The sequence below is a fragment of the Staurois parvus genome, unplaced genomic scaffold, assembly GCF_062004578.1.
Source record: "Staurois parvus isolate SC_StPar_1 unplaced genomic scaffold, SC_StPar_1.0 ptg000445l, whole genome shotgun sequence".
NCBI classification, from domain to species: Eukaryota; Metazoa; Chordata; class Amphibia; order Anura; family Ranidae; genus Staurois; species Staurois parvus.
In genome coordinates this window covers 3,625,342-3,638,273 of record NW_028318241.1, presented here as the reverse complement: position 1 = coordinate 3,638,273, position 12,932 = coordinate 3,625,342, and the positions used below count along the sequence as shown (strand labels likewise).

Below are 12,932 nucleotides of genomic sequence, written 5' to 3'. Positions count from 1 at the left end.
AAGGTGGGCAGAACTCAACAGCACCGAAGCATCATGAGCAGACCTGACTAATCCATCAGAGCACTCTGTTAAGCAGAGAGCCCAATTACATTTTCCCAACAGTCTCTCTGTTAGGCCGAGAAACATAGGTATGCTTAACCTAACTATATAAATCCTAGCAACTAACTAGGAGGGTGCTAGATATAGTGGGGATTGATTGCAAAATACACTTTAAAGGAGTAATATGTGGGGGATCAGATCATATCTAGCATGACAATGACATGGATGGGGACTTATTGAAATGCTAGTGTATCATGAGATGTAGATACAATTTTGAACAGGGGCTTCCAGAGGCCTGAAAAGTAGTTGAAATGTTTCTCCAGGATAAAATGCTAAGAAGATCTGTTCTAAAGTGACAAATAACTGGGCTGTCATACAATGTTGAACTATTCCCACAATTTCTCTCCTTCATCACTTCCTCTTCATTTTAATCTTTATTCTGTTTTGCTCTTTCACTTTTTGCTTATTACAATCTGCCTTTTTACTTCTTTATATGTCCAACATTTTTTTCTTTCATCTTCCTGGCATTCGTCTCTCCAGAATTTTGCAGTGCTGTGCCCTGATCCCACCTCCAGCTCCTTGCTCCATGTCCGAAACCAATATTGGAGTTCTGTCATTCTCCTCACTGTGCTGGGACATCGCAGCCATGTACAGGGCAATAGGCCCGGCAGTTACAGAGAACCTCTGACGGTCTCCCGCTTCATCCATGCCTTCCTGACCCTCCTCACCTGTGTGCAGGCACAGCAGGCCTTCCGCACTTTCAGCTACGAGCACAACATTGTGGCCAAGCAAGGAATCTGTGTTACCGATCTGGTAACATACCTCATGCAGGACCTGCTCATCCAAGAGCAGCCCGGAGACAATTGTATACTGAACATGCTGGGGAATGACCATTTATCCCAGAGATCCAGATGAGATCCCAGAGATAAAGCTGCAGCTAGAATATGACTCCCCTACCTGCGGCAACTGACCAGCATCCTGCAGAACCAGCGGGAGCACATCGATTCTTAGTCTCCTGCCGGCTGCCACGTGTGTCCTTTACCTTCATCCGGGAGGTGGTGCCACCCTCCTGAAAAATGCCGCCCAAGGCAAATGCCTTGTTGGCTTTGCGGTCAATACGCCCCTGCTTATAGTGGGGCTGTTATACTGTGGAAGGCAATCTAACACTAACTGACACTGAGTGGGAACTAACTGACACTGACATCTCCAGTGACACTAATACAGTGATCAGTGATATACTATACACAGTCACTGTATTATTGACACTGGCTTGGAAGGGGTTAATGTCTAGGGGAAATAAAAATGGTTAACTGTGTGCCTAACAAGTGTATTGTGTGTAATGTGTGGTGTTTTTACTAAGAGATGTGACTGTTTTATTTGCCTGCTTTGCAGGGAAAAAAAAACTAGCTACATCTCAGCTCCTTGTACAGAGCCGTGTTGTTAGTAAACACAGGACTCTGTACTGCCATTCGCAAAGCCAGTCAGCAGGCCCGAACTATAAATCGTTGGCCGGGACCTGCTGACCGATATGAGCTGTGCCGAATGACAGCATAGAAGGGGCCGCAGGCGTGCGTGCACATCCCCTACCTGGAAATGCTGGATCGCGAATATGTACGTGATGCAGCGCAGAGCGGCCACCCTGCCGCAGTATATCTACATGGGGAGCTCCACAAGCGGTTCGTTTTTGACAATGTAGAGAGAGATTAGAACACCTGTCAAAATGTTATTGCCATCTTTAGCCCCATTAGGGAGATCCATCCTCTCTCTCTGTAAAGCTTAGCGTTAAAAACTGAAAATGAAAGAAAATGTCACAGTTCTAGTGACCCCGCTGAAAACCAGGGATTCTCCCACTTAGAAGGGATTTCCTTTCAATTCCTGTTAGGCTATGAGACAGGAAGTGAAGGAAAATCTCCTCAATGCTACAAAGATGGCAAAAAAAAACCTGACAGGGAAGCTGCAGCTCAACCACCTTACTGTCTTTACTGTATTTACTGCCCTTCGTCTGTAGGCAGGTGCCTACAAGGGTTCACATTTTTCTGCTCCACTCACCCATGTTCTGCAGCTATCTGGGTTTACTTTGCTGTTTCTGAACTGTTACAATGTAGATGTGTCAATCTAAGGAAGTGATTGGCTAGATTTTCCCTCCAGTTTTTTGATGCACATAAAAAGGCTCACTGAAAGGCCCTGAGAGCTCTGACTGGAGAAGTACTATAAAAAATGTAGTGGTCATACCCTTTTGGGGGTGATGGGAGCCCAGTCGGGGGGCCCCAATGGGGTCTGGAACCTGGAGACCCTCATGGACTTGTGGCTGCCAATCATGGACTTTGTTGCCTTTGTGGATTGTCACCAAATCATTGACTCTAAGTGACTGTCACTGTCTGGGTGTATTTATTCCCTAACTGGACTTGCCTGCAAGGGATTGCTTTTATGGACTTACCATCAGCCTAAGATACAGTCACTTTATGAGGCACTTAGAGAACTCTGTAGAGGAAAGTATGTGAAGCTGCTGTGGAAGAATTGTTCCTGTATGTTTTGTACAATTTCAGTAAAGGCTGTTTGTTGTTCCTTCTAATGCCTGGCCTGAAGGCTCTCAAAAGATGTGCAATGCATGGAGAATCTAAAGAACAGGGCTTGTATCAAGGGGACTTTGAGTTAGAGGATATCCATGTAATCCTGCATGTAGTCTCCTGTCTAGAGTAGGCTATTTTGCCATTGCTAGGGACTGAGGAAGAGGCAAGTCCTCGAAATGCGTCAGCCTATTGGATGTCTACATTCTCCATTGCGGACTGTTACTCAGCGCAGTGTTGACCCAGCTGTTCTTTTAGGATGTCCCTTGACTTTATTCTCGTTTGTGAGTACAACACCTATTTTATTTCTTATTAAACATTTTTTATGGTAATGCACTAGGCCTGTGCACCCTCTCTTTGTTCTTTCCTCATTCAGTATATTTGGAAGCAAGGTGTGCATGTTCCAGGACATTCTTAATGTGGTTGTAGCCTGCATCAAGTCCATCCCCAAGCGCAGGAGCATTTGTGTTTGCAAGACAGGAGCAGACCCTGGCTCGCCACCACAGGTAATGCAAAGGAAGAAGGGTTGGCAGCACACCAGAGGAATACCTGTCCACAGGTGCCAGAAGTTGGTTGACTCCATGCAACACAGATGTACAGCAGTTCTCAGAAACAGCGCTTATACAAGTAAATATTCATTAAGTGATTCAAAGGAAAGCAAAATCTTCAAACATTTTTCAGTTTATATAGTGAATGTTTGAGTTTGTAAAGAAGAATACAAACACTGCTATTTTTTTTTTGAACAGTCTAATATTCACTTTTCTTCAATTTTTTTTAGAGGAACAACACAAATTTGATATATTTGTCTTCATGTGTTGATTTGGAATAGAATGTGTAGTGTTCCCAATGCATTTGTGTGTATGGAAATAAAAGCTATTAGAAGGATTTTGAGCTTTATTCACTTTTTTTAACACACTGCTATTATTTTGAACACAACTGTATGTAGACCCCTATTTTACAAACTAAAGCTGAATCAAATAAATTAAGTAACATCCTAAAAATGTTTTTTAAAGCTCATCACCCCTACATTATTACATATATGACAGCAAGTGAGCACGTTCAACCAGAGTGTCTTCAGGGGTGCTTTGGAAATTGCCTAAAAACTGTATGCAAGCCAGCGGTTGGATGAAGCCTGTCTTAGTTACACAAAGCCACAGGTTTTCATTGTGCACCATTACAACCTTCTAGCCCACGGCATCCTAACCACCAATTACATCAATTGATAAGGAGGATGTTGGACACCTGCACAGCATTCCTGTTTGCCCCTCTCCATAAGCACTGGGGTCACATTAGCTGAGGGAGAGAGAGAGAAACTGAGAGAAGAGAAACACTGGAATACTAGTCAGTACCAGTGTGCAATGGTGTATCTGCTTTGTAAGAATAAATCCCCTCAAATGTTGGGTGTCCTACAAGTGTGTATGTTGCTGCATTCTGTAAAACTATGTTACATTTTTTTTTTACATTTTAGAATGGGTGCATCAAGACTGTGCAGAATTTAAGGATGCCTTGACTGAAAAAAGGTTGATATTAGGCATTGCCTTGCACACCATAGCAAGAGCAAAAATTCTAGGGCTACCAATTCATGGTTCACTATTACCACTTGACCTCCAGAAGATTTATCCCCCCCCCCCTCCTTCCTGACCAAGCCATTGTTTTGCTATACGGCACTGTCTTTTTTAATGGATAATTGTGCGGTCATGCAACACTGTACATAAATTAAATTTATGTAATGTTTACCCTATAAATAGAGCTTTCTTTTGGTTGTATTTGATTATCTACTGTTTTCTTTTGTTTTTTGAGCTATGGATAAAAAATAGACCAAAATTTTGAAAAAATTGTTTTCTGCTATAAAACATATCCAATAAAAATAGTTAAAATCTAATTTCTTCAAAAAATTAGGCCAATATGTACTCTGCTATATATTTTTGGTAAAATAAAAAAATCCCAATACACATATATTAATTGGTTTGTGCAAAATTTATAGCATCTACAAACTATGGTATATATAATGGACTTTTTATTTATTAATACTAGTAATGGCGACGATCACTGCGATATTGCGGCAGACAATCTGACACTTTGTGGGAACCAGTGACACCAATACAGTACTCGGTGCTAAAAATATACACTGTCACTGTATTAATGACATTGGCTTGGAAGAGATAAATATCTAGGGCCTAACCAGTGTGTTTGTGTTTACTATGTGGTGCTTTAACTAGGTAATCTGCTGGATTTTATTCCTTGCTTCGCAGGGAAACAAAATCTAGCACATCGCTGTTGACAGGACGCAGCTCTACCTTGTTTACAAAGGCAGAGCTGTGTCCTGTCTCTCTCCTTGCCAGTCAGCGTGTGCTGGTGGTCATCCATTGGTCAGCACAAGCTGATCGGCTTCTGCTGTGACTAATCACAGCAGAAGCGGTGTGCCAGGAGAATGCGCACGCCACCTCAACCAGCAAGTGCAAAATCGCATGTATATATACGTGATTTTGCACAAAGTAGCAGTGCATATGCTATAGGGTGGTCCTTAACTGGATAAACTGATGAACTCTAAAGGGCTTTTAAATCATTACCTATGGAGATTTTTGTGTAAAAATTTTTTGCCTTTTCACGATGCATGCAGTTTTGAGGCTTACCATACTTGGTATCTACTCCACACAACCTCTTCTGTTTGCAGTACCAATTGTTTTGGTAAAATATTTGTGTATTTTATTTTCTGAAAATCCAGATTAGATAAACAATTACTACTGTATGTGACAGAACATTGCAGCAATCACCATTTTATTCTAGAGTCTCTGCTTTCTGGAAAACAGAGGGAAATGCACTAAGACTGGAGCAGCTGTGCATAGCTACTAATCAGTTTCTACCATTCATTTTCATAGCTTAAAGTGTTACTAAACCCAGGATCCGGCATTCACTATATCTGGTCTCCCACAGTACACAGCACATGGAAATGAAATTACTGTAGTAAATATAAACTAAATATAAATCCCTTTTCTCATTAGCAATCTTGTGACTTCTATCAGTGTTCAGCAGAGCACATGTTAAAGCTTGTAGGAGGAGTTTTCATTCTGCTGTCTGGACAGTGCTAATTGGCCCTGTGCTGATCACATGCACTCTTCCAAGAAAAAAAAAAAAACGTCTCTAGCAATACACACCAAACTGAGATGTGCAGAGTGACTCCACACCATATGTCTTATCAGGAGATAAGAGGGGGGAAAAAGAAGGGGAGGATAAGAGAAGTCCGGATCAAACAGTCTTTGTACACAATGCAGAGGATTAACCCGTTAGGTTCCACAATGAGTATAACATGTATGTTTTACTTTTTCTAAAATATTAGTGCAGCGCTAAAAAATGCATATCTGTTACCTATACCATGAGTGCTAGCTGCTATACTGCATTTAGCGCTCACTCTATTATCTTTTCTGCAAAGTATGTTTTACTGCATATGCAAACTGATTTTACTGTTGTGGGTTTAGTAACACTTTAGCTGAACAATCTGAAGTTAGAAGCTGATTGGTTAATATGCACAAAAAAGGTCCATAGCATCAAAAGGATTAAGGCGCCTTGAGACAGAGGTGAATGTCATCTAACCTGACTGTGTTGGAGATGATCAGACTACAATCTTAGGTATGTGGTCCCTGATGCTGCAAATGAGCTGCTTTTGGATGAATGAGTGATCAAGAAGGATAACAAACCTGAACAGATCACAAAAGCACTTCCCTCTGAAAATCAGCACTGACATCCTCTTCTTCCCACACCCTTCTCCTCTTCACTGAAGCAAGACATTTTGTCCAGAGTCAGATTGTGCTGCATGTATGTTCATTAATGACACGGAGACGTGAACAGTTAGGCAGAACCAACCCATGCTTTTATTTCCATTGCATATAAAAATTTCATATGAAGATACTGATGTACAGTACTATCCCATAGGCTGTTAAGAGGCTAAGAAACCTTGAAAATCATTTGCAGTGTTCACATAGGATGGCATTCTACGGACATACCCAAAAATAAAAAAAAAAAAAAAAAGCAAAAGAAAATATAAATAAAACCAAAATAAACAAACCAATGTCAACGGCATAAATGATTTTGGATTTCACGTAGTTTTAGAATCCCTTTTTTAAAATATGGTTTAAAACAAAACAAAAAAAGCAATCAAAATCCTTTGGACCAGGGCTGCTAAAATCTACAGTTTGTGTGTCAAAAAGGAGGCTCTGATTAGGTATGAAAAAGAAACTCCCCTTTCACCGACTTAATGGCTGGGCAGTGATGGAATGGAGCGAAACTATCAGTGTTGTCTTAGAGAAAACAGTGCTAATGGATTTAACTGGCCATAAAGCACAAGTAGCATTCAATGGGAAAAGAGAACTGGGTAAGGATAGAACCGTAGCTTACCATGACCACTACAACTGCATGGCCCGCCCGTGTATTATAAAAAAGCATATATGCTTCAACACTATGGCAAAGTACACCCATCATTTTGAGGCATTAAACTATGTTGCTTGACATTACTGTGCATGTACAAAAGCCAACGCAGTTGAGTTTTGGACATAACGTAGGGAGAAGAAAGACCATTTTTAAGGCCTTTTGGCCTTAATAACAGCTTTGGTCATTACGACATCCCCCTAGACTCTTCTCCCATTCGACCTGTGCAGTTAAATAACATAAATAATATAAAGATATGTGTAGTTATCTAACCATTATAGTGCAACTATACATCTCTGTACAATGTTCTCTACTGTACACATTACATTTTTCTACAAAAAAGAAAACCTTTGGATTCCTAGAACACTAATAGTGTCGTTGTGAAACGTAACAAATAGAAAAGGCTCTAAATGTTCTATACATGCAGCAGATTAAGTCATATATTGAAAAATGCTACAAAAGGGCCATCCTAACCCTTCAATACAATAGTGTACTGTCCGTTTAGGCGCACAAATGATATATTGCTTTGGTGGACGGAGAGAAGTATAAATGAGTGGCACTAACACAGATATAGTATATCAAGGGTACATATAAAGTATATATGTTGGATTATTATGCAAGATGAATTATAGGAGTTCTCAGAATTAAGGGTATCAAGAACTAAATGTAATTTTGATTCACATTGAAATCAAATGTTTTGGTAGGGTTGCTAGGCAGACTTCATTACCAAAATTTCTGGTTAATTTAACTTTCTGTTTCAGTTTTATGTAGCTTGCTCTTTATGGAGATTGTGGTTGGAATATATTTTTATTACATCTTATAACCCTTTTGCTAAGTAGCCCTCAATGAAATTATAGTAGATTGTTTTTAATAATTAAGTTTGAATTAACTGTAAAATCCTTTATACTCTGAATACATTTACACTGATCACCTGAATATACAGTATAGCTTATGTATGATGGATTAATGAAAACTGACCTACATATAAACCTTTAATACAATAAAATGTAATACATGCCTATCTTTAGAGTTGGATTACTGGGTTCCTCAAGCCTTTTCGTATATATAGCACAGCTTTCTGTGTTGTGCACACAAGACTTGAAAGCAAAATCAAATATAAAACTTAAGGTCTCCGCTCAAGCTCCTATAAGTCCATCCGGTCTTTCCTGCAATGGGTGCTGGCTGGGAAGGAGTCTGTTTATCTCCTCACATACTGTGGTTATGCATAGAGAAAGGTCCCAAACACTGCACACCTAGCAAAAAACAAGTGAGAGCAGCCTCAATCAGGGTCATCCAAAGCCACGTCCCCAACGTGTTTCGTCCCGCCCACAGCGCTTAACCATGAGTAAGCCCTGTGGGCGGAAACATGTTGGGTGCGTGGCTTTGGATGACATTGGCTGAGGCTGCTCTCACCTGGTTACTAATGGATTTGCTAGGTGTGCGGTGTTTGGGACCTTCTCTATACATATCCAAAATCAAATATAGTCTCATAAGGAATTGGTTAATAGGAGTTTGAGCACAACCGCCTTAAAACCCCAACCCACCACCACAACCATCCCAACCATTTCCCAGCTGACATGATGGTGGATAATGATTTGATTTAGAATACAATTATTACATTTTTTTTTAATTATGTAAAACAAACATACATTAATCTTGATGAACCCAGAATGTTAAATAAAGTACAAGCACTTTTAAATATATGGGAAATATCAAAACTGTCTGAGTCAATTTAATACTAAACCTGATGAAACCTCAAAAGGCAATAAAAATGACAGATAAAAAAAAAACCTGCATGAACTTCACTTGTAGATGCTAGATTATTAAAGTAAACAAAGTGCATGAATTAAAAAAAACTAACATTTAAATGCCCAGCCTTCTCTCTTCTCCTTTTGTTTCCAAATGCAGCAAAACACATTAAAATATAGTTCAGAGTTAAGGCACAGCCCTGGGACCAAAGACCTGCAGCTTTTAAATTTAGCATATTTTTTTTTTAAGATTTTTTTTTTCAAATTTTCCTAAGAAGCTCTAAGGTGACGTTATAATACAGAAGATAAAATGTACAAGGAGTAAATATACAGAATATTCATTCTCTCACCAAGAGTTTCAAGATATAAGAACACCATCCAGTTAAAGATGATGTCATAATAAGAACTGGTATTTTACAATTAACATTATAGTATGTACATTACAATAAATACATGGTTGTAAACAGAGACAAACAAGACTGTATTACAGGTAAGGTCATCCGGTGAGGAAAATAATGAATGGCACAAAGGTAATAAAAAATAAATATGTATATAATTAAAAAAAAAAAACACTCAAAAACAGCTTTCTGAAAATCCATTTCATTCAAGTTTTTTTTTTTTCCTTAAAGCAATTTTTTGTACCTTTCAAGCCAATTTTCCCACCAAGTCTGTTAAAAAGAATGGTGAAAAATGATTACAAAAAATGTTTCTATTTTGACAACAGGAACTAACAAGATAAAGTATACTGTTACAAAACCAAAGTATGGCCATACAGCACTGAATAGGTTGCGTTATTCTGGCAAATGACAAATTTGATTAAAAAAAATAAAGACACTTATTAACTGTATGGTGTATATATAAAGCCACGTGCAATGTTTTAACACACTTTGGCAAACAGGACAAAAGGGAAGAAAAAGAAAAAAAGGAAAGAAAAGGATTTTACAGTGCATTAGATTAGATCTACAAAAACAATGTTTTTGATACTCATTGATTGTCCATGAATGATTTTTTTTTTTTACTTTTGTTTACATTTTGCATGATTAATGTGGTGACGTGAACTGTATTATGAAACAATTTCCATTAGTGCAGCTGTTAACCCTTTCAGGTCTATCTTTATTTTTGGAAATCATATTGCTTTTTATCATTGTATACATTCCAGGCACTCAATGGGCAAGAGAAGAGGGACAGTATGAATGATTAGCAGAACAGAGGATTTCAACATGTAAGACGGCACGACTCGAAGCATCTAAGATGTTGCTGGAGGTACAAACTGCAAGAGAGACTTTTCTAAGTTTGATGGTGTGAAACACAAGTAAGAGACACTTAAGGCTACTCCAAAGGCCGAAGTCCTTTGTAAAGAACTTTAAATATGTTTTTTTTTTTCTAGTATTTTTGTATACTTTTAGTCAAAAATATTTTTGGCCATTATTATACACAAACATTAGTCTGCATGCAGTAAGATGCATTACTACAGGTTACTGATGATCTTAGGACTAGACACACAATTTTTAGCAGTACGAAAAGCTTTGCTAGACAGATCGCTCTTGCAGCACTGATACTTCAAATATTTTTTTTTCTAGCTATATAAGTGTATGGTTGGATGCATACAATTCTGTATATATTTTATTTTATTTTTGGTTTGTAATGATAGGTTATTTGAAAATTAGCTGTTTGAAAGAAGTATGCAGAGGTTGGATGTTGTCAGGTGTTTAGACCTGTGTGTACTATTCTATATCAGATTATTACATTTGTGGAAGGTGCAGTGTGGACCGCAGCAAGTTACTGTGGAATTTACCTTTTTGGAGCACATTAGAATCAAACATTTCCTTTCTAGAATACCTATGATAATATGCATTTAAAGTGCATGTCAGGGCAAAATTTATATATATATATATATCTATATATATATATACATATACACAAACACACACACATCTCTGCAATGCACATTACCGCAAGTTTTGTTTCTTTGAAAACACTGTACAAAAAATACCTCCTGATGCTGCCAGAAATCCAGCGAGTTCCAAACTCCCAGCAGAGATACCTCTACTGCACTGAAATGTAAAGGAGTGCGATCAGCCCTACCTGAGGGTTTGCCTGGTGGACTACTCCGCATCCTGGAGGAGGGGGGTGTTCTGTAGTCAGAAATGGAGACCTCAGGTAGAGCTGACAACACTGATTAAGATTTTAGTGCAGCAGATACCGAGTTGTCAGCTTAACAGAGGAAACTGGGAGCTTACTAGGTATTTGGCAGATCAACAGACATTTTTCTGTACTGCATATGGTTTTTGTTTTTTTTTTACTTTGCCCAGACATACACTTTGGATTATTTCATGTCTCTTCTTGGGTGAGTGAAGTCAACTGTCCTGTGCTGGAAGTGGCCTTTGTCAACTACCTGGATCCTGGTAAATGTTCAGCTTTATTGACAGTGACAAGCCTACCCTGGAACTCGTATGGGCCATTAATGAGGCATAGGCTGTGTACAGCAGAGGGTTATTCCCCCCCAGATACAGCCACGTGAGAATAGAAAGAACATCTTTTTAAATTTGACATAAACCATTTTTGAATCTTTTGCAAGCCAGCTGAATTCAGCCACAATCATCAAAGGTAAAGGCATTCAGAATGATGCATCTTTGCAAAAAATTTAAATTCTGACACATTTTCTGCATGGGTGAATCATACACACAATTCATTGGACAGTGTGATCCCTAGTCTGTGGTTGAGAGAAGATTGAGACATTGGTGCTTGTAGAACAGTATGTGACGGAACGTTGCCAATGCATTCGTACTGTGCTGATCAGAACGTTAAAAGAGGATTAAAAATTAAATTCTACTGAAAGGGTTTCCTGCAAGACAGTGTCCTTAAGAAATATACAGGCATACAAAATAATGAATCTCTACAGTTCGATCAATTGCTATGAAATTCTAAGGTGCAAAAAAACAACCCGGAGACGTCATCCAGTGTAGCACATTACTTGTACTGAAAACTTGCAAGTTACTCTTTGGAAAAAAAAAACAGTGGTGGATGAATGTACCTTTTTTCATTTTTTTTGTTTTAAATAGAATACCTCAATATATATTTAATAACAAAAGTAAAAGCTCTACAAAAAAAAATCTTTGTATTACATATGATACAAAATGCAGAGGATGTTGCAGCCCAAAGAGCGGCAGAATTTCTAGTTTCATGTTTTTCAGTCGTTTTTATCAGGAAGACTTAAAATTAGAAAATTCTTTAATCTCCACAGCTCGATATCCTGATGCTGTACCATCCAAGATGTGTCCCGATAACAATATGCAATTATCTGTTGCCACACAAGGCCAGCACTTTAGCACTGTGCATTTCTTATTTCTGTTAATGCTTGTTCCTCACTGCAAGCAAAGCCATGTGATCTTCTTGCCTTCATCACTCCTCAAGAAACATTTTGGAGAAGTTGATTATTTTCACTGTCTGCCAATGTTTCCTGTTATCTTTCCACTGCTGTGGACATGGATTTCGGTTAATATTCCTGAGTGCCAAACTGAGTAAATTAGGTCAGTTTTGATCAACAAACATCCTGGCAGATGAACGTGAGGTGTGAGCATGGTTGAGGCATGTTTCATGCACTTTGGAGACCATTTTCTAAAAAGAAAACCAAAAAACGTAAAAACAAAAAGGGAGATAAGAGAGAAAGCTTTCCGCACTGTTACGTGTCAGGGGAATGCTCTCCCTCTAATGCACTAGGTTCTGTCTGGCTTTCCTCTTCTTCCACCTGCTCATCTAGTGGAATCTCAGTAGATTCAGAGTCCTGTGTACAAAGGGTCTTTGAGTCACTACAGCTGGTGTCTTCTTCTACTTGACTGCCACTGTCCTTTTCTGTGTCTGATTCCCCATCCTCTTCCAGTGTTAGTTCAAACTGGAATTTTTCAGTTTGACCTTGTCTGCCTTCTTCCTGCTCATCTGGGGCAGGGGACGGACTCTGGGGAATTGTGCTTTGATACCATTCTCGATTGTCCTCCAGTGTGTCCAGTATGTCTTGGGCATCGGGGTGAACAAGATCTGCCCATGTTTCCCACAATGGATGAACAATGTAATCTATGAACCCGACCTGGCACAAAAGAGACCATTTGTTAAAGATTTATTGAAACTTCCCATCAACCTAAAATCAGTAAACTTAATA

At 38.9% G+C, this 12,932-nt stretch overlaps 1 protein-coding gene across 6 annotated transcripts in view; it reads right to left on the bottom strand.

The window, feature by feature from the left end:
* Window positions 1–6,452: 6,452 nt before the first annotated feature.
* The window catches only part of LOC149453630 (3',5'-cyclic-AMP phosphodiesterase 4D), a 1,049,085-nt gene continuing 1,042,605 nt past the window's right edge, over window positions 6,453–12,932 (bottom strand). For all 6 annotated transcript variants that reach the window (XM_089688054.1, XM_089688055.1, XM_089688058.1 and 3 more), the window contains one exon: window positions 6,453–12,860. In XM_089688054.1, the coding sequence (XP_089544180.1) occupies window positions 12,459–12,860 (402 nt within the window). In that variant the 3' untranslated portion in view covers window positions 6,453–12,458. The remainder of the gene's footprint in view (window positions 12,861–12,932) is intronic.